The sequence below is a fragment of the Bombus affinis genome, chromosome 18 (assembly GCF_024516045.1).
Source record: "Bombus affinis isolate iyBomAffi1 chromosome 18, iyBomAffi1.2, whole genome shotgun sequence".
NCBI lineage: Eukaryota > Metazoa > Arthropoda > Insecta > Hymenoptera > Apidae > Bombus > Bombus affinis.
In genome coordinates, this window is record NC_066361.1 from 5721679 (window position 1) to 5748065 (window position 26387).

Genomic DNA, 26387 nt, shown 5'->3' on the forward strand with positions numbered 1-26387 from the left:
TAATGTGTATGTGGGTGTATTTGGGTGTGCCACTTTGGGAATGGATATTGTAATAAGAAGCTAAAAAAATTTTCAATTACAATTTGAAAATCCATTCGTCTATTTTCAAGTTTTTAATATTTAAAAAAAGCTTTAAACGGAAAATGGTTCATTGTCATTTTGGGTTTATAACGTAAACATGGTATAAAATTTAAAATTCTAGTTGTAGAATATATAGAAAATGTTATGTGAGGTACTTTGCCTAAAAAATATTTTATTCATCGTTTTAATTGATTGTGACAGATTTTATTCGATTCTCAGTCAAAAAAGAGTGATAATAATATCGAAGGTTATATAAGTATTATTTAATAATTAACGAAAAATTTAGGGGTTTTTGATATGTACTTAAATGTACTATACATAATTAATTCGAATTAAATATTTACATTACAGTAATTAGATAATGAAAATAAAAAATTATATAATATATAATCATGTTTTTGTTTTAATAAAAACAATATATTATAGTTATGTATGATGTGTTACGAGCCGAAGAGGGTCGGGTTATTTCAAGGTTAGGAAATTGTTCGTACAGCTGACCCAGTGTTGCTAATCGCATCAGTAGCCGAAGGATCTAAGTGGGGGGGATGAACCGACGTGTAGCTAACGTCGAGAGCTGTTGGTAAACCGACGTGTCGCGATACGATGTATGGTTAACACCATGAGCCACAAGAAACATTATGAGCCGGCTTCGTAACATTATTAACAAATGCGCCTGGAGCAGATATAATGTTGAAGGTTTTCTGAATTAGGGCCACAAGGAATTAAATAAGATTGACTTGATTAAAGCCTCAATCTCAAAACTTCTTCAGCATCCAATTTTTTAGCTTGTGAGGAAAATTAAAAACTGCGAAAGAAGACCTCGATAAGACACATTCCTTATCTTTTCTGAGATAGCAGTTTTGAAATTCAGTACATTGCTATGTTTAGTACTAATGTTATCAAAACTGTCTTCTGATTTGATTTTTTTTTTTTTTTTATTTATTTAATTCTTTACATTCTCAATTTGTCCAATTTGGATATTTGGAAGAATTTTTTAACTGTTTGATTATCACGTGGGTGACTACCTTCAGTGGGGTTCCATCCTCGCGTTTGTTAGGTTATGTCCTTTGTGACGTCTGCTGGGTGTTTCCTTTTCAGTCCATGTTTCAGGTGTTGATCGCTTCCGCAGCCAGCCGGTTTGGGTGTGTTGCTATTCTTTCTTTGTATTTTTCTGCGTATCTGCTAATTTCTTCCTTGGGCGTTGGTATTCCCAGGCCCCTCGTATGTCCTTGTTTCTCTATTTTGTTTATATGGCTCATTGCTGTTGTCCCCCATAGTGGTATTCCATACGTCCAGATTGGTTTTATGATAGATTTGATTTTAGAGTTAAATATGTGTCCCTTCATCTTCTGTAAGGTCTTCAAAATATTATTCTTGATGATGCTAGAATATTAAAGATACTAAAATATTGTTTCTTTTAATTCTTTTCAATCATAATTTCTGAGGCTATTGGACTCCCTAAAGTTGCAATGCCAGGCAATATCTGGGCTTTGATCTGGAAAAGTTAATAATTGTATCCTTAGCTTCAGCAAAACTTTATCAACTTACGAGCTATTTTTATGAAAATCTTACATTTGTAAACCTAACAAATCGTCTTCATCCTCAATTACGTTATATTAAATTCTGTTTAATTATAGAACGACATTGCAATCAGAAATTCAACAAAAGCATTGTTCTTCTTCTACGATTTTCAATTATTTTTTAATTAATTATTAATAATGGACATACCTCTATTTCGGGTAATTTTATGAAGGAGACATAATGCATTAGAGGTTAAGTCCCCTTTTACTGAAAACAGACAGATTGATCATCTAATTAATTGATAGCTCGTTAAAGTGCAATGTCATGTAACATTAAGCGCTGGAAATGAATGCGAATGTTGAACATTGAGCGTGGAACTGTTAATAACAACATTGCAACGAATCATTAATGAAGTAGAAAACAATATAGAGATATTAAATATCTTCGAAGCACCAGAACTGCGTTAGTTGGTATTTTAATCCACTCAACGGTTATATATAACTATAGTTAGCATGTGCCTCGCAATTCGCAATGGTCTAAACGTAGGCTCGTATTAGTACACGCATGCGCAATGTGATTCTCTCGTGTTTACCAAATGTAGCCTACAGTTGCATTCGCTTTATCAGTCGTGTGATCTCGCTGTCCCTTGCGGATATACGCGCATCGTGCATATAGTACTTTCGCCTGCAATTCGTAAATAAATTTTCGTAACCCTTTGAACAAAGGTGTCCATTGTAGTAAACGCTTAAAAAGCGGACTCAGAGACGAGTCTAGGTAGTTGACACGTCACTCATTTGCATCGATTGCTTACGCTTTGATGTAATATCACAGTAATTGTTTCTTATTTCATCCTGTATACAGACAACCCTTTCTATTACTTCTAGTTTACGATCTTTCTTTCTTTCCTTTTTTGAGGTTAGGAAATCTGCATTACCTTCATGTATTCTTGAATATGTAGTAATAAAGTATTTCGTGAGAAAAGGGATTTATTGTGTGTGTATATGGTTAGTCAAAAGTGATATTTGTTGAAAGGTTTTTTTTAATTCGTTGTTTACAGTCGCATCAAAATTATAAATTAAATTTTGTCATATTTAGAAAAAATTGATTTATTAGTAAAATTCTAATACTTATAATGTTTGACTAGAATTTATTAACTTATGCTTAATTGTTTAATATAAAACGAGGGAATTTATTGTGTCTTTTGTTTATTAAAAATTACTGGAAATATATGGTATATCTGAATAAATATTAATAAATATCAATTCAAAAATACTTAGTCATTGCGCATGAGAGATAACATAGTTATCATTCGTATTTGAATATTCTTCTAAAAGATTTCTATTTTATGAAATAAAAAATTATTATTATTATTATTATATAATTATTAACGACGGATTACCTAATTTTACATTATCCTAAATACGTGAAGCTTCGCGAAAAATAGAAATTCGAATGAATATATTCAAGTATTATGTTTTTCCCTCATATTCTCCCATAGTGACGTTGATAACTTCGTAATTTATGTGAATTGATGTAAAAAAAAAGAAGAGCTCCACATGCCAACTGAAATTCAAAAAATTTTCCTGTCTTTTGTATTATGGAAACGAAGTCCAAAGTCTTGTTAAAAAAAAATATTTTTTCTGTCGATTAATTCGGAATAGTTAATTTCTATGTTTAATTTCTAAGTAGGAATAGTATCTTTTTAAATTTAAATTATTCTCTTCCAATTTAATCAAATAGGGAGCAGAACTTTAGATGAATAATTGCTAGAAATGTTAGCCAATGTATGATGCAAGTTGTTATTAGTCTAATAGAAATCGAAAAATTTTCGAAAAATTTAATAGTTTTTTCCGATGTCGACTTCTCCTTCAAATTTTCTTCTCTAAATAATTAAAATTTTCTTTGTGCGAACTAAGAAGTCGTATAACTCGCTGTTGTAGGAACTAAGCGTGTCATGGCCTCAATGTGAGTTAAACCACTATCCTTTGTCTGCAATCCAATTTTTCGCATACAAGGCCGGTCTTCCGCCGTTGTATTTTCTGCATGCCCTAAGAATTTCGAGGGAATCGAATCCAAAAACGTTCATGAACGTCTACCAGTTCTAAGTCACTGTTTGTATGAGACGTATGTGTGTCAGCAAAGATCAGAACCGAAATGAGATCTATAAAATAGAATTTTTGTATTTTTCCCCATTTTTTGTATGTAGATAACGTGTTAACATATGTAGATATAATAAACAATATAGATGATATTTAATGGTAAAAAGATAATCTGTGTATTAAATTGTTCCGCACAGATATTCTTTGCGGTTCATTATATACCGAGTTTTATATACCAAGTCATAATTTCTTCTTACACCCATCTTATATTTTCGATTAATATTTTTATCTCTTTATTCATTTATATTCTTACGCATATACAGGGTGGTTGGTAACTGGTGGTACAAGCGAAAAGGGGGTGATTCTACGCGAAAAAAGAAGTCGAAAATATAGAATAAAAATTTTTCGTTTGAGGCTTTGTTTCCGAGAAAATCGACTTTGAATTTTCGCTCGGTACGGGTGCACTTTATCACGTCTCGTTGTAACGGATCTCACCGTAGATCGTAGTCTCGATTGACGTTATGTTGATTAACCCTTCCAATGTGTTAGAAAGTGTTCATAGAAATTTAATTAGAAGAGCAAAAGTATGTGTTCGGCAGAATGAGCAGCATTTTCAGCAATTTTTGTAATAATAAACTTTATGATTACTTCATATTATTTCATTATGTATTCCTAATTTTCCGTTACGGCAAAAACAAACTTAAACTGCGACAATATCCATCGAGACAACGATCTACAGTGAGATCCGTTATAACGAGAGGTGATAAAGTGCACGCGTACCGAGCGAAAATTCAAAGTCAATTTTCTCGAAAACAAAGCCTCAAACGAAAAATTTTTATTCTATACTTTCGACTTCTTTTTTCGCGTAGAATCACCCCCTTTCCGCTTGTATCACCAGTTACCAACCATCCTGTATATGTCTTCATATGTTTATGTTTTTATACTTATATTTCTATGCCATTGTACGTTTATGTTTATAAGCCGAAGAAATTTTTACTACATGAAGCCATTGAACACCCATGCTGTTGCTATTCGTTGGCAGTTACCTGTAACGGTCAGAAACTTCAAAGCTTTCCCTTTTGTTTAATTTTCTATTCCTCCAGTATGTATTGATCGAGTCAGGGCGCTTCATAAAGGTTTATTGCTTGTTATGTAAGAACCGCGGAATTCCCGTGCAGGCCCTTAAGGGTTGCACCGTGTGTGGTAACGTTTGGTGTTCGTACCAAACACGTTCAGTTTATATACGGTCATATCATCATATTTCAAATAAATTTCACAGTTTTTTCGTACTGACAAAATGATCCTTGTCAATTTTTCATTTTACTGGCAAATGATCTTTCCGGTGAAAAATAATCTTTGCTACTACATCCTCGGACATTCTGTGATCCTTTCGTCCTAGGATCTCAAACATAAATAATAGAGGATTGTAGTAAATATCTAGCTAGAATCAGGATTTTTAATTATACGAATTTTAAGAAAAATAATTCTTCGTTGAATTCATGAATTTATACGAGTTGAAAGTAAACTTTAAGAGATTGAAATCATTGCACGTACTTTAATGATGACTAATTTAAGTGAAAATACCCTACTATTAACATATTATATGTAAATGAAGCTATTACATTATTAATATTAAAGAATAACATATTTTATACAAAAATACGATAGTTATTCTAATATAAAGGATTATTCCAATATATACATATATTATAATGTACGTAATATATCTAGGAGGTACGTGGTGGGAAAATTAGAAAACTAGCGCCGTTTTGATTTAATAAATTCTGCAATATACGACAATGTCTGATACAAGCGAAATAGTAATGTAGGAAATGAAGTAAAAAGACTACATACATATAGATAAATACATAGTGTATCTCTAATGGTAATTATGGTAATGGCGAGAGTTGTAATGTAAACATTCACCCATTTAATGTAATGTTTCGTATTTGAACATTTCCCTATTCTTCGAGTAGTAACATACAAAGTAATTATTACGACCATAATCATATCAAATTATAGGGGGTAAGTTCTTCGTATGTTTATGTCAAATACATTTGAGAAATTATAGAATTATCATTGTGTGAGAATAAACAGCGTTATCATTATGTTTACTGTATGGAGCAATATTTTTATCTTTGTCAAAAAAGTAAAATTCTTTCTACATTTGAGTTTTTAAATATAGAAAGATGTCCAATAACTTTGTGAAATTGTAATTGTGAACTATATCATGATAGTCAAGTACATTAATTTGAAGGATTGAGCATTATATTATAATAATATAATAATGGAGCATTATATTTGGCTGTATGCAGCAATATTTTAATCTTTGTCAAAAAAGTAAAATGCTTTTTACATTTGAGTTTTTAAATATAGAAAGATGTCCAATAACTTTGTGAAGTTTTAATTGTGAACTATATCATGATAATCAAGTACATTAAATTGAAGGATTGAGCATTATATTATAATAATATAATAATGCAGCATTATATTTCGCTATATGGATCAATATTTTAATCTTTGTCAAAGAAATAAAGTTCTTTCTGCATTTGAGTTTTTAAATATAGAAAGATGTCCAATAACTAAGTGAAGTTTTAATTGTGAACTATATCATGATAATCAAGTACATTAAATTGAAGGATTGAGCATTATATTATAACAATATAATAATGGAGCATTATATTTGGCTGTATGCAGCAATATTTCAATCTTTGTCAAAGAAATAAAATTCTTTCTACATTTGAGTTTTTAAATATAGAAAGATGTCCAATAACTTTGTGAAGTTTTAATTGTGAACTATATCATGATAATCAAATACATTAAATTGAAGGATTGAGCATTATATTATAATAATATAATAATGCAGCATTATATTTGGCTATATGGATCAATATTTTAATCTTTGTCAAAGAAATAAAGTTCTTTCTGCATTTGAGTTTTTAAATATAGAAAGATGTCCAATAACTAAGTGAAGTTTTAATTGTGAACTATATCATGATGATCAAATACATTAAATTGATGGATTGAGCATTATATTTCGCTATATGGATCAATATTTTAATCTTTGTCAAAGAAATAAAGTTCTTTCTGCATTTGAGTTTTTAAATATAGAAAGATGTCCAATAACTTTGTGAAGTTGTAATTGTGAACTATATCATGATAATCAAGTACATTAAATTGAAGGATTGAGTTATGATTTTGTCTACTCGCTTACAAGTATAAGTACTTAGTGTAGATTTCAGTCTAGTATTTATCATAAAATAGCATTCGTTTCGTTCGTTTTCCCATTTTAATTTTTAGAACACAACGTGATAAGTTTCTTCTTGATGATGTCGCTTGAACTTAAACGAAGAACCTTGTCAAAACTTCAGCATTGTTGCTTTAAAGAGTTCACACAAGCAGTATAATGGTACTATGGACTGTCCCTTGAACTTAAACGAAGAATCTTGTCAAAACTTCAGCATTGTTGCATTAAAGAGTTCACACAAGCAGTATAATGGTACTATAGACTGTCCCTTGAACTTAAACGAATAATCTTGTCAAAACTTCAGCATTGTTGCACTAAAGAGTTCACACAAGCAGTATAATGGTACTATGGATTGTCCCTTGAACTTAAACGAAGAATTTTGTCAGAGCTTCAGCATTGTTGCATTAAAGAGTTCACACAAGCAGTATAATGGTATTATAGGCTGAACGCATTAAGCATGGGTCTTCGTTCTAAAAATTCTTAACATCAACCTATGAAAAACTTGACCACCCAAAAAGGGAAATTTCAAAATACATACGCTAATTAGCAATGACAGAAATGTTTCACAACCTCCTCCATCGCGGGCTGGGTAAATAATTATACATTTTATAATCCTCAAAAGGTATAAGGACATAAAGGAAATTTTCGTTGGTAACAAGGCTCAAAATGGACCAATTTCTACTGAATTCCTTTCCGATTAATTTATCTCTAACAAAATAAAAAAATAGCGAATAAATTGAAAGGTATAAAATTTGTCTATGCTATAATGACTTAATAACTGTAAAATTACGTACGATTATTTGTCATTAAAATTTTCAAATCTTATATTTCGTAACGCAACGCCACGAAAGAAGAGACGCCTATCTGTATATCGTTAGTAGAATGTTAATCTATCTGTACATCGATATATTTTAATTATTTATGCATTATTTACGGTCGTTGCTTTGAAAAAAAGGCTGAAATTTTTTGGTCTTCACCAATCTGCAAACCCAATTTTTTAAGTCGAATTTTATACGTACTTGAAGTAATTATTGAATAGAGTACGACGATACCAATTTTGAATTTAGGAATCTTCCCGCGTAAAAGTCATTATACAAAAAAGATTGCAAATTTCGACGTATTTTCTATGTTTGGGTCAGGTGCCATTTTATTTGGCTGCCGTGAAACGTCCGGCAACTATACCAGCGCACATGCTGCTACGAACGCATAATTATAGACATAATTCAGAACACATTGAATGATTTATTAGAACTCTATTCAATAAGTACTTCAATAAGTACGTATAAAAATTGACTCAAAAAGTTGGGTTCCCAGAGGTGAAGACGAGACTAAAAAATAAAAAAAAAAAAAAAAAAAATAAAAAAAAAAAAATCAAATTTTCAGTTTTTCAATTTTTAATTTTAACTATGACCATTAATGTTTGTAATTTATATTTGTATTTGCAATTAATAGTACACAGTATGATTAATGAAAATGTGAATAATGTTTTTAGAAATAACAACGTTATAATGGTATAGTGAAACGAAACTTTATTGGATCAATTCATTTTCAAATTCATCTTCCTTATCGTCTAGGGTTTAAAGCACCTAATACGAACAAGGAAAAGTCAAGGTCGTTGGGTCATCGATTTTGATAAAATTTTTTCTAACAAATCTGAAGCAAAAAATAAGCTGCTTTTGTCAATACTCGTTATTTGTGAGGTTATTTTTATATTTAATTCATTGATTTCTAGAAATACAAAATAATGTGATCATATCGCAACACCTGTGGTAATAAAGGTTAGATTCGTGAACTATTCCATCGCTAATTCAAATTCCTCCTGATCAATCATTTTTTTTCTATTTTTAGATTTTCTTTTTTTTTAAATTGTTTTCACGAATATATTTATATATTTTTGTACATTTTTTTTTTTTTTATTTTTTTAATATCTCTCCTTTTTTCTCTTTTTCAATTTACCGTAATTGTGTCATATTATTCGAAGTCGTTTTATAATTTTCCATTAGCTCCTTCTTGCATCGAATCACGTTTTTGTTTATAAATAAAATTATAAAAAGTAAAAAGCGGACTTACCTTGTTTTATTTCTGTAATTCTTTTAGTTATTAAAATCATTTCACGGTATGACAAATAAAATTTATTTAGCGAGAAATGCATTCTCTATACCTTGATTTCTCATAATAATCTACTACTTCTATTTGTTCCTTTTTGTGGATATAAAATACTTGTACTGCATAATAATAAAATATAATGTATTTTAAAATATAAAAGTAATTAAAGTGATTAAATTATTAGCAAGATAATTGATACTTCTTTGACCATAACTTTACAATACTTATAATATATACATGACATATATACATATATTCACAATATGCATATACAATATATTATTAATGATTATTAATGACTAGAATGCCATATGTGTACATAACGGATATATGTATGTATACTGTCATACGTAATGGGTTAATGGTCATAATTTATGCGTTAATTCCATATGTCCTTATGATATATGTATACCAATACACGAAGTAGACATTTCATTAGCGACGACGTATGTTTCAATTTAATATTAGTCAAGGAAGAATGATATCGTTGGCTTAATATTCCGTTTGATTGATTTCGTGCATGATAACGACGAACACTTTAGATTTGGGTGATATTTATTTTGTCACATTTCTTAACACATTCGATGTAATACCATTAAATGTAATGATTGCCATTTCTTCTCCAGATTTCGAAGAAGTTGATTTGAATCCGTTGTATAATAGTGAACATTAGAGATTATTTAAAACTTGACACTAAACATACATATGCATACGTTTATGGAAATTTAACTTTCATTATATAAACGATAGACTCGGTAGTATTTAAAGATAATATAGTAATTATAATATTAAAAAATGTCATAGAATTGAATTATTAAGTTAGAATTATAACTGAGTTTTTCAAATTTCAAATAGGTATGTACAGGAAAAAATCAATTTTACATTTCGAAGGATTCAGTGATCGTGAATTTGAAATTCTCTAATCTATCACTTCTAAGACAGTTACTATGTAAAATATTTGTAAATCTTTTTTTCAATAGCTAACCGTCATCGCTTAATCAGAAATTTCTATAAACATTAAGTTAAAAATTAATGGTAAAAATCAATTTCAGTTAAACTAGTTTTAATTCTTGCAAAAGGTATACAGGGTGATTGGTAACTGGTGGTACAAGCGGAAAGGGGATGATTCTACGCGAAAAAAGAAGTCGAAAATATAGAATACAAATTTTTCGTTTGAGGCTTTGTTCTCGAGAAAATCGACTTTGAATTTTCGCTCGGTACGCGTGCACTTTATCACGTCTCGTTATAACGGATCTCACTGTAGATCGTTATCTCGATTGACGTTATGTTGATATACACTTCCAATGTGTTAGAAAGTGTTCATAGAAATTTAATTAGAAGAGCAAAAGTATGTGTTCGGCAGAATGGGCAACATTTTCAGCAATTTTTGTAATAATAAACTTTATGATTATTTCATATTATTTCATTATGTATTCCTAATTTTCCGTTATGACAAAAACAAACTTAAACTGCGATAATATCCATCGAGACAACGATCTACAGTGAGATCCGTTATAACGAGACGTAATAAGTGCACGCGTACCGAGCGAAAATTCAATGTCGATTTTCTCGAAAATAAAGCCTCAAACGAAAAATTTTTACTGTATATTTTCGACTTGTTTTTTCGCGTAGAATCATCCCCTTTCCGCTTGTACCATCAGTTACCAACCATGTATATCATTTATTTGTAATAAAAATTAAACAATACGTAAAAAGATGGGGGACTTGTAAATATTTAAATTTTTATATATTTTTTCCACGTTCTAGTCACCCAATATGTGATACTAATAGCATAACATGATTTCGTAAATAAAAAGAGCTGAATTAACAATGGAAATAAATAATATCTCCAAACAAATAATTCGACAAATAATAAAGTACTAAGAAAATCAATTGAGAAATAAATGTTCTGAACAATCTGCTCATTGAAATACAAGAAATCCTTAATTTCGATTCTTTGTGCCTAATATTCTCTTAGATAGAGTATAGTACATAATCGAAAGCATAAGTAACCGATTAATAACATTAAACGAAAGAATACGTACTCGAATTAAAAAGAAATGAATGATATCGAGGCATAATAACAAACGCTCTCTATTGTAGAATCGCCGAGGCGTTATGTGGAGGGTGAGGTGACAATTCACTATCGTTCGCCAGTACGTACAGAGGCAAAAGAACCATTGAGCGAAGAAGAGCTCGCCCGTCGAAGCGCGGAAAATATGCGACGCGTTTATGAAGAAGAACGCCGTCGCAAATATCTTCAGGAATTACACGATATCAATTCGCGTCGACACACTGACAACTTTATGTAAGTTTTACTATTCTATCTCCTTTTTTCTTTTAATTTATGCATACTTCGCAATGTCACTAAGGAGGGATTGAAGAGTCGAGTGTTTTGCTTGCAGAGCGTTAGTATCTCTTCGAACAAAAGAGATAGTGTTCATGTGCAAGATATATAGTATATAGTAGTACAGTTTGAGTATATAGTATAAGTATATATATATGTATATCATTATTATAATTCTTTTTTCTAAATATAATGTAAGATTTATCAATTAGTGTACAGTAGACACAGATTTGTTATAAACAGTTTATACATAAAAATGCTTACTATTGATTATGAAGAATATGTACTTGCATTTTTTATCTTTTACTTTTTTGAGAAATATTTTGATACTATTATTCAATTTTATAATGTTAGTCTTTTAGCGTAATAATTGCTTTTACTTTGTTTGTATAACGAATACAATATTGACAAGGGATGACTAAAATTTATTTTCTAGTATAATAATTTATTATTACATAATAATTCTAATGTACTTTATAGTTATTTTCACGTGTATTGCAGATATATTTTTTATAAAAATTTGAGATTCACGTCCCTTCTGTCTCGTTATTGTCAATTAAAGAACCTGAAGGGTTTGAGAAGAAATTAAAGATGATTAAAGAAAATTAAAATCATTAAAAGTAATATCGTTCTTCAATTTTTTTGTACTTTTTTTATGTACATAACTTTAACATGTAAAATAACTTTATATTACGCCATACATCAGATAATAGCTTAATCGCAATAGTGTTATAACGCACTTGGGGTAAGTTTAGGACCATAAACACTTGGTTTGAAAAATTTCATTAATTTTGATGTTCTAGATACTATTGTTTACGTATAATTACGATAATTCGTTTACTTATTAAATCGAAATATATTAATAATTATTATTAGAAGCATTTTATTCCTACATTCTTTAAATTAAAATATTAGATTTTTAATTGGATTTACTTATACATAGAATTTCGTATGTAAACGTTCAGAGTTTCAGAATTGAGTTAATGAAGGAAATCTCTGCAAACGATGAGAAGATGCGTATTGTCAACTATTGACATAGTTATGTATTGTTTAAAAGCTTAAACAATTCTGAGTCTCTCCGAATGATACGACGAAAGAATATTTACAATCGGGAACACTAAACGATTTTTTAACATTATTGACTGTCTCGAATGCTCAAACGATATTGGTCTTGTTAGATCGAGCGGATGCTGGATCGCAAGATGCACACCGTGCGTAGTCTCAAAAATATGTATGCTACTTTATCATTAATTTTATTATCGAATTGCCATAAAATGTACTATCAGGTCTGTAAGTATGAAACCGGAATTTGCCTATAGATGGCCCTAGCTGATAATGTAGTTATCACTAAACTGCGTCATTGATGCCAAAAGTCTTTGTTGACATCTCACAAACATTTTCGACTCAGAACAATACAAGTTTCATACAACAGCATAGTTTGTAATAGCGTTGAACATGTCGAATTTTGTGCCTGGAAACTACGAATTGCGGACAGCATTGATTTTCTGTTACCATTTGAAGAAAACTGCTGCAGAATCGCATCGAATGCTCGTCGAAGCTTACGGTGAGCATGCTCTTGGTAAATCACAGTGCTTTGAGTGGTTTAAAAAATTCAGAAGTGGCAATTTTGACGTGAGGAACGAAGAACGTGGAACGTGGAACGTGATCTATTATGAGCTGTTAAAACCTGGCGAAACCGTTAATACCGAGCGCTACCGACGACAAATGATCGATCTGAATCAAGCTTTGCGTGAAAAACGACCAGAATATCAAAAAAGGCAACAGAAAGTAATTTTGCTTCGTGATAATGCACCATCACATACAGCAAAACCTGTCGAGGAAACGATCGAAGCGTTCAGTTGGGAAATACTTTCGCACGCGGCTTACTCACCAGACTTGGCCCCGTCCGATTACTATTTATTTGCATCGATGGGACACGCACTTTCTGACCAGCACTTCGCTTCTTACGAAAATGTACGAAAATGGCTGGATGACTGGTTTGCCTCAAAAGAGCGACAGTTTTTTTGGCGTGACATCCACCAATTGCCAGACAGGTGGGAAAAATGTATAGCTAGCGATGGGCGATACTTCGAATAAAATATTTTTAATCATTTTCATACAATAAACGTGTATTTTCTATACAAAAATTCCGGTTTCATATTTGCATACCTGATATGTATTACAACTTCTACGATTATCGCAGGTCTACTGCGTTTTCACATGAATTATTATTGAGCCATAAAATGTGTAGGAATCTGGTGAAGAAATAAATGAACAAGTAACATAAGAAATATTTATAATGTTGCCATATAGCATTTCTTAAAAATATTTCACCGAATTAATCATTAATCGATTACACTATCTTCAATTTCTTACTCAAAATAATGTAAAGAAAGAATGCAACAATGATTTAGAAAATTGTGTTATGCATGTATATTTTTACACGTGTGAAAAAATCTTTGAACTATTAATTCTGAATATACTTTTACTTTATTACCTTATCTCTGTTGCAAGAAACACCATGAACAACTCATAACATTTGAAATTTAAATATTGCTAGTAAAATTAAAAAAATGAAGTAAGTAGTTCTATTCAACTATTATTCAACTATGTAATTTATAACTAAAGAGTTATATCTCATTAATAAAAAAAAATATTGTTATTGGATATCGACCTCCATTGAAATTATACGACTTTGTTTTAATTGTGCACTTGCTGTTTCGTATCATCGTTTTAATATTTCTTTCACAATAGTATTTTATTTTTAATCGTTATTGTATTATAGCTATTTTTCTATTTAATAAATTACTTATTATTCTTATTATTATTATTATTACTATCATTATTATTTATTCATTTATAGTCGCATCAATTGGCACCTATTTTGCGTTTAAGAGCACACATATGTCATTGTGGTACACGCGTATAGGGCTCTGATAGCCTAAGTCACATAGAAGAACTCTGTACGTATATCTTTTTCAACATAAAATTACGATTCAATGAGACGAAGAAAACAATCTTCTTTGTAAAATATTACTTGTTTAAACAACTGATATATTTTCACTTTGCACGGATGTATAGTCATTTCTTATAAATATTGTATAAGAATTATAAGAATTGTTCAGAATGAGGATAAAGAGACAATATCGTAAGGCCATACAGTAAAGCATACATGCAATTTCCATTAATAAAAGAAACTTTGTTAGAGTTCACTTTACAAAGTAAAAAGAGTAATTACATAGAATAAAAGTAGATTCGAACTTTTTTAATTTATATGCCTTGATCTTAAATAGTAATCATAATTGGAAAAAGTAAAATATCCTATTTTTCAGATTAAATGATATATTTTTTATAGATTTCAATACATTCATATATTTTTGCAGAGTTCACTTTACAAAGTAAAAAGGGTACTAATATAGAATAAAAGTAGATTCGAGCTTTTTTAATTTATATGCCTTGATCTTAAATAGTAATCATAATTGGAAAAAGTAAAATATCCTATTTTTCAGATTAAATGATATATTTTTTATAGATTTCAATACATTCATATATTTTTGCAGAGTTCACTTTACAAAGTAAAAAGGGTACTAATATAGAATAAAAGTAGATTCGAGCTTTTTTAATTTATATGCCTTGATCTTAAATAGTAATCATAATTGGAAAAAGTAAGATATCCTATTTTTCAGATTAAATGATATATTTTTTATAGATTTCAATACATTCATATATTTTTGCAGAGTTCACTTTGCAAAGTAAAAAGAGTAATTATATAGAATAAAAATAGATTGGAACTTTTTTAATTTATATGCCTTGATCTTAAATAGTAATCATAATTGGAAAAAGTAAGATATCCTATTTTTCAAATTAAATGATATATTTTTTATAGATTTCAATACATTCATATATTTTTGTAGAGTTTACTTTACAAAGTAAAAAGAGTAATTATATAGAATAAAAGTATATTTGAACTTTTTTAATTTATATGCCTTGATCTTAAATAGTAACCATAATTGGGAAAAGCAAAATATTCTATTTTTCAGATTAAATGATATATTTTTTATAGATTTCAATACATTCATATATTTTTGTACAGTTTACTTTACAAAGTAAAAAGAATAATTATATAGAATAAAAGTAGATTTGAACTTTTTTAATTTATATGCCTTGATCTTAAATAGTAATCATAATTGGAAAAAGTAAGATATCCTATTTTTCAGATTAAATGATATATTTTTTATAGATTTCAATACATTCATATATTTTTGCAGAGTTCACTTTGCAAAGTAAAAAGAGTAATTATATAGAATAAAAATAGATTGGAACTTTTTTAATTTATATGCCTTGATCTTAAATAGTAATCATAATTGGAAAAAGTAAGATATCCTATTTTTCAAATTAAATGATATATTTTTTATAGATTTCAATACATTCATATATTTTTGTACAGTTTACTTTACAAAGTAAAAAGAGTAATTATATAGAATAAAAGTAGATTTGAACTTTTTTAATTTATATGCCTTGATCTTAAATAGTAATCATAATTGGAAAAAGTAAGATATCCTATTTTTCAGATTAAATGATATATTTTTTATAGATTTCAATACATTCATATATTTTTGTATAATAATTTTCAATGGTGCTTTAAGTTTATAAGGAAATAATTGCTATTCTTTATTTCTATCTTTTAAATCTTTAATCTCAGCAGATACAATCCCTCATTTCACACATGGAATCTTATTAGAAAATTGAAGGTAGCTTTATACTAAAATTAAATAAAAGGAACCCCAAGGGAGGTGAAGAATCGAAATGAGTTATAGTTAAATTATAATTTTTTAGTCTGACATAAAAATCTTTCTTATAATAATTTACACCGTAATAAAGTATATTCATCGCTTGTTCTGTTATTACGAAATTGAAAGTAATTATTTATCTCGTTCATATGAATGATAAATCAATCTGTCGTTATTCCACATTTTTGTTATCCCATCTTTTTACAAAAATATTTATGAACCTGTGTCTATATAACATTTCTTGCCTTTGCGCATAGAATATGTTAGTATCGTTTTGCGGGAAAATCTGCAACACTTCGTACGTAATAATAATATCTATAGCAGGAAAAGACTTAGTAGTCCGCTACTAGTAGCGGGGATTCTGTGAAAAGATGTAACAGAATTCTCGGATAGTGTAGAACGTTCGAATATTAGAGTATTCAGATAGTGGAAGATTAAAGTTCCTCAGATTTCTTTATGTGTTTTATTTTTTATAATTAATGATTTCAGACCATCGCAAAAGTCACCGATTCCCTTGAATCGTTACGATGATTTCGTGGATGATTTGAGCCACAAAAGCAGATCCCAGGAGCAAACACCGGAACCGCGGGTCGTGGCAAAAGCACTTTATAGTTTTATCGGGCAATCTCCGCGGGAATTAAGTTTCCGCCGCGGTGACATAATATTTATACGTCGCCAGGTAGACAAGAACTGGTTCGAGGGTGAGCATAATGCTATGATTGGCCTGTTCCCATCGAATTACGTTGAGGTAATTTCACTTGGAAAACATTGACCTTCATATTACTTTCTTCCTGCTATACAATACAATTGTACTATAGTATGCATCAAAGAGGTTCTTATCACATTAGTATTTTGATCAAATATTTGTTCATACAGGGCCTGGTCAAGTAATGTGTACAAGCGAATCTGAGATAATTCTATAGAAATCAGGATTACTAGTGATCTCTATTTATTTATCACGTCTAGTTATAACGGATCTCACTGTAGATCGTTGTCTCGATGGATATTGTCGCAGTTTAAGTTTGTTTTTGCCGTAACGGAAAATTAGGAATACATGATGAAATAATATGAAGTAATCATAAAGTTTATTATTACAAAAATTGCTGAAAATGTTGCATATTCTGCCGAACACATACTTCTGCTCTTCTAATTAAATTTCTATGAACACTTTCTAACACATTGTAAGTGTCAAACAACATAACGTCAATCGAGACAACGATCTACGGTGAGATCCGTTACAACGAGACGTGATAAAGTGCACCCGTACCGAGCGAAAATTCAAAGTCGATTTTCTCGAGAACAAAGCCTCAAACGAAAAATTTGTATTCTATATTTTCGACTTCCTTTTTCGCGTAGAATCACCCCCTTTCCGCTTGTACCACCAGTTACCAACCACCCTGTATATTTATCTCCTTAAGTGGATAAAAGTTAGTATAAATGGTGGAAGAAAAATGCGACTGTCTGTATCATTTTCTTCATGAAATTCTAAATGCGTCAAAATGACGCGTCCCGTTAAACAAAATTTATTTAAACAAAATTTCTTTCCTCAATAGCGTTTTTCTGATTTTTATCGAATTTTTATCTCATAATACGAATCATTGCAACAGTTTTGAGAGTTATTGTATATGTATTGAATATCGGTGTTAGATCCTATATACTCATGTTTATTAAACATTAATAATATTACATCAGAACGAAGAATTCTTAAAATAAAGCTATTTGTTAGTACACACATATACAAAATACCTTCGTGTTATAAATATAAATTATAAAAGTCAAAAATGTTATATTAATTCTTAATTACTATCATTGAGTTATTGGTGATAACAGTTTGGATTAGTTTGCCTGAGGTATTTACACAAATTAATATAAAATGCTTTAAAGTTACATAATTAACACCTTCTTGTGAATCGCCTGCGATTCAATGATATTAATTGAAGTTTAATGTAAACAGAAAATAACGTTAATGATAAGATCATTCATTTTTCTAATCTTGACAATCTATTTCCTTTTTTCTACTTATTTTTCCCAGTTGAGCTTTAGCTTTTGCCACTAAGATTTCACACCAAGATTTTATCTTGTAAATCACTTTACAATGAAAAGTAATAATATTTGAAAAATGTCGACTTATAAAAAAATAACACTATCTTTTAAATTACAGATTTTACCTTACGAGGATGTGCGCACGATCCCAACGAAACCTCACGAGGGTCAGGCACGAGCTAAATTCAATTTCGTCGCCCAAACAAATCTCGAATTATCTTTGGTCAAAGGTAAGTATAAAAAATATATCAACATATCTCAGCAGCAAAAATTTATCCTGCATATTAATGTAAAAAGACATATCTGCTGTGGTCAGTATTTAAATAACAATGTAGGAAAAATTTATTTTTATTTAGCGCCTTATATTAATGTAACAAAAAATTTCCAGAATCAGTACATCATCAATACAAAAACATTATTCTTTTAGGGGAATTTGTGGTCTTGATAAGAAAAGTCGATGAAAACTGGTATGAGGGGCGTATTGGAAATAGAAAAGGAATATTCCCCATCACCTACGTTGAAGTTATAACAGAGCCTGGCCTTACATCAGGTATTACTCACTTTCTACTATGTAACTACAACAAAAACATAGTATCTGTGCGAGTTTAAAATAATGCTTTATTTTGTTCAACTATTTTGTTCTATATCTATTTCATGTAATATATTTTTTACTTATACTTTTGATATTGAATAAGTACTGTAAATGACTTTTTTTAATTATAGAAACGCCAAAACAAAACAAACCAGTTGCCTTTCCACTTATGCGTAGTCTTTTGACAAATGGATCAGTTGGGGGGAAAATAAATCTGGGATCCCATCCCTATATGCCGCCCGTACCAGTTAACATTACCCAGCCAACTTACAATTCACCGGTTAGTAGTTTAAAACACACTCTCATTATATTAATTTCTTCAGTGGTCAATAGTATATTATAAATATTGAAGAAAAAAAGATAATAATTAGACAATATTCTAAAATGATTGAACGAAATAATATTCATCATTGTTTCAAGAATGACACAGCAAAAAAAATTAAGTTGTTTTTCAAATTATTATCATGAATTAGAGTTCAAATTATTATCTTTTAAGATTGTTTAGGATTATAAATTGAAGATTACAAAAATGATATTTGATTTTGGTTTAGAAGCATTGTCTTTCTAGTTGATAAATTTGGTTAAAACAGTAATATTTTATTATATTTAAATATAATTCTATGCCAAGTTCTAGCTAAATATAATATACTTATATATTATTGAGATCAGGATTATAGCGATCTTTATTTATTATATAGATTTATTTATTGTGATTGAAGCAGGGAACGTTTATAACGTAAATATGTACATACATCCAAAAAGTGCTTTTTAACTCAACGATGATGTTGATGTTGAATAGCAATATAATATAATTTAATCTGATATACTAATAATAGTATATACAGGCTGTTCGACTACAGGTGTAAATAAAATTAAGGGATGAAGCTAAAATAAGATGAAAGTGAAGAACAAAAAAGTTGCGTTTCCGCCTTTGTCTTTTTAGTTATTGACAATTAGATCTTAGCCCAAATACCCCTATGCGTGAGCAAACCTCCTTACTCGAACGACAGTGGGTCAAGCTAAGCAATGGGATGCACAGGGATCCTCAAACCGAACGATACATAGGCAGCAGTTGTAGTAGATTGAACATTAAAACTATACCTGCCTACGTATTAAAAAGCACAAACAGTATATTGAAAACCGCCTCATGGAATTTTCATGGAAGTAAAGAGGATTATTGTTTCCTCTAATGCTTTGCCTCTAATTATGTATGGAGGTAAAGGATTAGAGGAGACAATAATCTTCTCTACGATTTGTACGAAATAAGCTGCTGCCTATATATCGTTCGATTTGAGGATCCCGCTGTTTAAGTTAACCTATTTTCGTTCGTGTAAGGAGGTTTGCTGGCATACAGGAATATTTCGGTTAAGTTTTAATTATGAATAACTGAAAGACAAAGGTGAAAGCGCAACTTCTTTATTCTTGATTTTCATCTTATTTTAGCTTCAAATATCACTCCTTAAATTTTTGTACATCTATAGCCCTGTATATGCTAATCATCAGTGTTTGTTTTCTAGTATTTGCATTTATTTCTTTTAATGAATATCTATCGTTGTGCAGCTGTGATTATAAAATCAATTTATGTTTAATTCTAGCTTGAATAAAAAACACCTCAAATGGAAAGGTGGATTGTAATATCCTTATGAAGTTTGTTTTCTATTAATATAAATATTACACATGAACAGAAATTAGAAAATAGCTACTTTTATAGTTTAATAGTATGCCCTCTTGTAGGTAGTGATTTTAAAGTTAAGAAATATTATTATTCTAACAATAAGTAAAGTTCGACATAAACATTAAAAAATTCTTTTTTTATATGGAATAACAATGAACAATTTCTGGTTATTGTACACATAAATAACTGCAATATAAGTACTGAGAAATACCTGAACTAGAACTTGATTCTGCAGCAAATAGCTGAACTATTGGGTAGTTGAAATAAGAAATAAATGCAGAGCACTGAAAACCGTGCAAACTTTAGGTATTTTTAAAAATGTAAAAATATGTCCCTCGCGTTGGACTATTGATTTTATTCTTTGTATAGAACTCGGACGGCAATAACCGTCGAAATTACGAATCACTGCCACGCTTTTTTCATTTCTCAAATTGTACCAACAATATTTGCAGTCATTTGGCCCATTTAAATTGAAATTTTTTCGTTTGAGAATATAACAGATTCCCATTCCATCGTTCAGCATATGTTTACCCGAGCAAAATCGAAATATGTTTATGTTCTTCTTTAAGGGCTTGTTCACATAGTATTTTTCAGAAGAATTGAAATTTTGCTGCGCACGCCTTGTTGTTATTGGTAGTTACAATACAATACGAACTTGTGCTGCACTCTTCGCTTCTTTAGCTGAGGATCTCATTAACAATGAACATCGTCTCTTCGACAGTTTTTGATTGCCACTCTTAAAATGGTTTTTACCTCAATATTTTGTCTCAATTCGCATAATTATTTATCAGTGTATCAGGTCTGTAAGTATGAAACCGGAATTTGCCTATAGATGGCCCTAGCTGATAATGTAGTTATCGCTAAACTGATGCCAAAAGTCTTTGTTGACATCTCACAAACATTTTCGACTCAGAACAATACAAGTCTCATACAACAGCATAGTTTGCAATAGCGTTGAACATGTCGAATTTTGAACCTGGAAACTACGATTTGCGGACAGCATTGATTTTCTGTTACCGTTTGAAGAAAACTGCTGCGGAATCGCATCGAATGCTTGTCGAAGCTTAGGTGAGCATGCTCTTGGTAAATCACAGTGCTTTGAGTGGTTTAAAAAATTCAGAAGTGGCAATTTTGACGTGAGGAACGAAGAACGTGGAACGTGGAACGTGATCTATTATGAGCTGCTAAAACCTGGCGAAACCGTTAATACCGAGCGCTACCGACAACAAATGATCGATCTGAATCAAGCTTTGCGTGAAAAACGACCAGAATATCAAAAAAGGCAACAGAAAGTAATTTTGCTTCGTGATAATGCACCATCGCATACAGCAAAACCTGTCGAGGAAACGATCGAAGCGTTCAGTTGGGAAATACTTTCGCACGCGGCTTACTCACCAGACTTGGCTCCGTCCGATTACTATTTATTTGCATCGATGGGACACGCACTTTCTGACCAGCACTTCGCTTCTTACGAAAATGTACGAAAATGGCTGGATGATTGGTTTGCCTCAAAAGAGCGACAGTTTTTTTGGCGTGGCATCCACCAATTGCCAGACAGGTGGGAAAATGTATGGGCAATGCTTCGAATAAAATATTTTTAATCATTTTCATACAATAAACATGTATTTTCTATACAAAAATTCCGGTTTCATATTTACATACCTGGTAGATATGATCCGAATAGTGGGATTAATATTTCCCCTATTCCCTATCTCCATAAATAATAAATAAACAAAAGCATATAGTAGCAATATTTATATATATATATATATATATATATTATATATATTGTATTATTATATTCTATATATTATATATACTATATCATTATATTATAAACAATATATTATATAATATGAGATGCTACTGAATGTGTTTGTACACTATTTTGCATGAACCACATACAATTTCCATACAAATGTAACTGAAAAGTGGTCATTGCCTATTATAATATTCACATACATACGTATGAAATAAGAAATGGAGAAACAAAAGAAGCTACAGAAAACTTATTTGAACGAATAGTTGCAGAATTGACTAAGACATTGTTTTAAGGAATAAAGTATATAAACATAATAAAATAATAAAATAATATAAATTAATATACAATCAAATGAGACTTATCGCAATCATTTATCGCATTGAATAAATAGTTTAAATTTTCGCTTTCATTGCCGAAATGATACTAGCCTTGCAAGATTGTTCTAATCGTTTTTAAACACATCTGGTGAGCAACCTGTTGATTTTCTCAATAGCCATACCCATGCATTTAAAAAGGAAATCCTCAAATATTGTGACTGTTAATTTCTGTTCCTGATTAATTTCGAGTTATACAAAGGAAACGATAGCTAAACAACGAAGGGTATCGTAAATTTTTCTTTTAGAAATTTGGTACGAGAGTAGAACAGTTCTAGAAAGACAGAATCATTTTGACAGCCAAGAGGGAACGTTGGATAAACTACGTAAACATGAAGTTAGAGTTAATTGTAGTTTCATTATTAATCATTTTATTTGTCTTATTTTTGTTTTCGTTTTTATTTCTCTGTTTTCTATTTTTTTATATTTAATATAAACACAAATGATCTGGGTGTATTGTCTGTGTAGTGCATGTAGTGCGCTTATTGTACTCAATTTGTTTGCAGAAAAACTGGGCATATTACACATTTACTGTAATATAAAACGACTACTATTTCTGTTACGATTTTTCTGTGGATATTCACGGACGACACAATCGCAGAGCGTGTATGAACCTTATATAAATATTGTTACTATGTGCTTTTGTTTATTGATTATTTATGAAGGGAGAGGATTAAAGGAATTTATTACATTAATCCCTTCTACTCGGAAATTCCATAGGGGGTTTTCGATATGCTGTTATGGATTTTAACGAGCAGGCAGATTTAATGTTTAATCTACCATTTTTCTTACAAAATATCGTATAGGATCATTTTCGTCTCCGAATACGATAGTGTTCTTCACTGTGATTTGTATGAAATAAGTCGAGTGAGTATTGTTGTCCGTGTGTCGTTCGGTTTGAGGATTATCGCGCTCCCCGGTGCTCCAGCTGTCTTACTTTCTTTCACTCGTGCAGGGAGGGTTGCTCGCCCACAGGAATATTACAGCCGATTTTCTACTGTTAAGAAAGAAAGTCGAAAGCGCAATTTTTCTTAATTTTTGTCTTATTTTATCTTCAAAGATCGCACTTTAGATTTTTTTACATCTGTGACCGAATTTGTAAAATTGTGAAATGTAATTTCTTGTAAATCGAATTCTGCTTATACAGAAGTTGCTAATATAATCGTATCCATCACAGTAATCGTCGTTGTTGTCTATCGAATAGCTGATGATACAACAACGATATCAGCATTAGTATCTATAGGGTGTCTCACGTTAAATAAATTATTCCTTAAGGTGATTAAATAATCAATTACCGGCCGGCTGTTTTAATACTACCGGATTAATACTACTATTGACCCAACCCAGCTTCGAAACTAACGCTGAGCGATGGGACATTTTGTGTATGTAAACTCAAAACTCAGAAACTCAAAAACTAAGTCCGGCTGCTGGTTATATCGTTAAATGTTATGTGTTATATATAACTCTCGACTCAAATATCGATCTTACGACTAATTTTGTACGGTGGCGTGTGAGAGCACGAGGTACGAGATAATCCTAACCGAGTTGAGGTGAGACTTATGGCCATGCTCTTTCATTTGCGAAAGACTGTTAGGACGACGGAGTAGAACGACTGCCCGCTTCACAGTTTTCAACGTGCGCCGATCATTTTCTTGGAAGTATTCCTCTCGACCAATATTTATTTATTTCTTTTTATTTGCAAGTATTTTACAATCAATTTTCGCATTGAGAATTTTGAGTAAGTCTCTCTGGTGTGGCGCAGTGACATGGCTAATTATTTATAATAAGTTAATACTTATTATAGATAAGTATAATTTATAAATAATAATATTATAAATAAGTAAATATTACTTATTAAAAATATCTAATTGAATCTACTACTTAGGTCTAACGGATAGTGTTTTTTAGCCTGCGAATCTGGTCCGACGTATTAAGTAGTTTAGTAATTAGGGGGTTTCGATGTTTGTTGACTCTTTTGATATATCTATTGCTACATTTTGTTATTCTTCTTTGACTGTGGGTATCTTGAGGTCGCGATGTATTGCTTCGGTGGTAACATAACAGGGTGCATTTATTAGGGATCTTAGCGTTTTCGATTGGAAGCGTTGAAGTATTTCAATGTTGAAATTACTTGCTGTTCCCCATAGTTGGATTCCGTAGGTCCAGACAGGTTTTATTACGGTCTTACAGAATGTAATTTTGTTCTGCGTGCTTAGGTTGGAACGTCGGCCAATGAGCCAGTAGAATTTTTTAAGTTTATCCTTGAGTTGCTTCGATTTGTCTATGATGTTGTTTCCATGTTAATCTCCTGTCCAGAATCATGCCCAGGTATCTGACTGAGTCCTTGTTAGGAATTGTTATATTGTGAATGGTCAGGTCAGGTTTGTTTTTGCAGCGTGAAGGTTACATGTGTGGATTTGTGTTCATTAATTTTGAAGCCCCATTTATGAAACCACTTTTCCATAGAGTCGAGTCATCGCTGGAGAGTGGATGAAGCAATTATCGGGTCTGCGTGGGAAGCTAATAGCGCTGTGTCGTCAGCAATTATCGCTATAGTTATCTCTGTTGATATTCGTAAATCGGCAGCGTAGATGGAGAACAGCAGGGGTCCGAGGACACTTCCTTGGGGTATGCCAGCTTCTATCGGGAATGTTGTGATTGTGACGTCTAAGTATTTAACCATGAATCGTCTATTGGTTAGGTAGGACTTTAGGATGGGGTAGTAAGTGTGTGGTAGGATTTTCTTAAGTTTGTATAGAAGCCCTTCGTGCTATACTTTGTCGAATGCCTGTTGAATGTCTAGGAATACCGCTGAGCAATATTTTTTCTTTCCTAAAATTTAGTTGATATTATGTGTTATGCGATGGAATTGCTCTATTGTAGAATGTTGCTTCCGAAAACCGAATTGACGATCTGGCAGTGTTTTCAAATCCTCTGGGAGTGGAAGGAGTCGATTCGTTAGCATCTTCTCGAATAGTTTTGACAAAGTAGGTAGAAGACTAATTGGGTGATAGGAGCTAGTTTCATGTATTGGCTTGCCGGGTTTAGGGATGAGTGTAATCAGTGATATTTTCCAGGACTTGGAATAGTATTCAAGACAAAAAATTGCGTTGAAAATTGATGTGATGAGTGCAATCCCTTTTATGGGAAGTTCCTTGATTGCTTTATTACATATTTGGTCATGCCCTGATGCTTTCCTGGGATCTAGGCGTCTCGTCCAATATCTAAGTGAAATATTACATTTCCTTGGGTTTTGCACTTCCGCTCTCAGTTCAGCTCGGCCATCGTTTAAGTCATCCTCTGGATATCCACGTATTGCAACGTAGGTGGAACATCCTATAGATACTGAAGCCGATATCGTTATTCTATCTCCGGTTATTCAACAATCAACAGCATTGACTACTATAGCGTAGGCGGATGTATAAGTAACGTCTGCATAGGCAGAATTTTACTAGAATTTTTTTATTAATATCTCAAAAGCCAATAAATACCTGAAGCTAAAATTTCATGTTTAGGATTCATCTCCATCCTCCACTCGCCTCAAATTTCATCATCGGTACCTTTTAGAACTACAGCTGCAATGTTCACAAGTGTGCGACGTTTCTATCCGAAATATAAAGCCGTTGAATTTTTTGCATAGACTCACTTCTGTAAAGTAGCAAGTGTACTGTATCTAAATACCGGTATCTTGACTTTAGAGTTTTCCAGTGTCAGAAAATCTGTTATTTATTAAATATAATTAGAAATCAG

The 26387-nt window shown here is 31.1% G+C and overlaps 1 protein-coding gene and 1 long non-coding RNA gene across 2 annotated transcripts in view; one reads left to right on the forward strand and one right to left on the reverse strand.

The window, feature by feature from the left end:
* LOC126926460 (uncharacterized) overlaps window positions 1-22067 on the reverse strand; it is a 153879-nt gene extending 131812 nt beyond the window's left edge. Inside the window, exon 1 of the long non-coding RNA XR_007714622.1 lies at window positions 21693-22067. This is a non-coding gene — a long non-coding RNA (uncharacterized LOC126926460). The remainder of the gene's footprint in view (window positions 1-21692) is intronic.
* Window positions 1-26387, forward strand: part of LOC126926444 (uncharacterized) — a 343177-nt gene that overhangs the window by 310191 nt on the left and 6599 nt on the right. Inside the window, exons 25-29 of the mRNA XM_050742776.1 lie at window positions 11158-11362; window positions 16681-16939; window positions 18353-18464; window positions 18662-18794; window positions 18962-19106. Of these exons, the coding sequence (XP_050598733.1) occupies window positions 11158-11362; window positions 16681-16939; window positions 18353-18464; window positions 18662-18794; window positions 18962-19106 (854 nt within the window). The remainder of the gene's footprint in view (window positions 1-11157; window positions 11363-16680; window positions 16940-18352; window positions 18465-18661; window positions 18795-18961; window positions 19107-26387) is intronic.